The sequence below is a fragment of the Morone saxatilis genome, unplaced genomic scaffold, assembly GCF_004916995.1.
Source record: "Morone saxatilis isolate NCDOM2014 unplaced genomic scaffold, NCSU_SB_2.0 Contig9, whole genome shotgun sequence".
NCBI lineage: Eukaryota > Metazoa > Chordata > Actinopteri > Moronidae > Morone > Morone saxatilis.
The window spans coordinates 25,846-26,416 of record NW_023340268.1 but is presented as its reverse complement, the minus strand read 5'-3'; the positions used below and the strand labels follow the sequence as shown (position 1 = coordinate 26,416).

At 53.9% G+C, this 571-nt stretch overlaps 1 protein-coding gene across 1 annotated transcript in view; it reads right to left on the bottom strand.

The window, feature by feature from the left end:
* Nucleotides 1–571, bottom strand: part of pi4kb (phosphatidylinositol 4-kinase, catalytic, beta) — a 5,757-nt gene that overhangs the window by 1,032 nt on the left and 4,154 nt on the right. The window contains exons 4-6 of the mRNA XM_035681852.1: nucleotides 536–568; nucleotides 291–404; nucleotides 8–159 (exon numbers count right to left, since the gene is read on the bottom strand). Coding sequence (XP_035537745.1) covers nucleotides 8–159; nucleotides 291–404; nucleotides 536–568 — 299 coding nt within the window. The remainder of the gene's footprint in view (nucleotides 1–7; nucleotides 160–290; nucleotides 405–535; nucleotides 569–571) is intronic.

Here is a 571-nt window from a genome sequence, read left to right as displayed (position 1 = left end):
GTCTCACCTGTCTTTGACCTGCAGCAGGTAACAGATGAGACTGTACCCGGCGCAGCTCTGGACGAAGTTCCTCTGAGCGGTGAGGAACGCCTCGGTGGTGAAGCTGCCGTGTTCCTGCAGGAAGTAGTCGAGCAGAGACAGCTGGCTCTGTTTACGCACCTGAGGACGGAAACACAGCGGCACTCTGGGAACTGATCGCAACCAATCAATGTGTAACAGAACCACAGCGGCACTCTGGGAACTGATCGCAACCAATCAATCAATGTGTAACGGCTGCAGCGACGCAGTACCTGGTGCAGAGAGACGGCGTTGAGGACGGGCTCGATCATACCGCTGTCTGATGACATCACCAGGATCTTATAGGGTTTGATCCACAGAGGAACTCGCTCCTGCGTCCAGATCGACTGCGGACACAAAGACACACGACTCAGCTTCCTGTCACATGACCACAGAAACCTCTTGTGACATCAAACAACGATTTATTGATCGGATTAACAGTTGCTGCGCCTTTAAGAACAACCAGGTGAGTCGGTACCTGCAGCTGTCGGAGGACCTGATAGGCCAGCAGCTC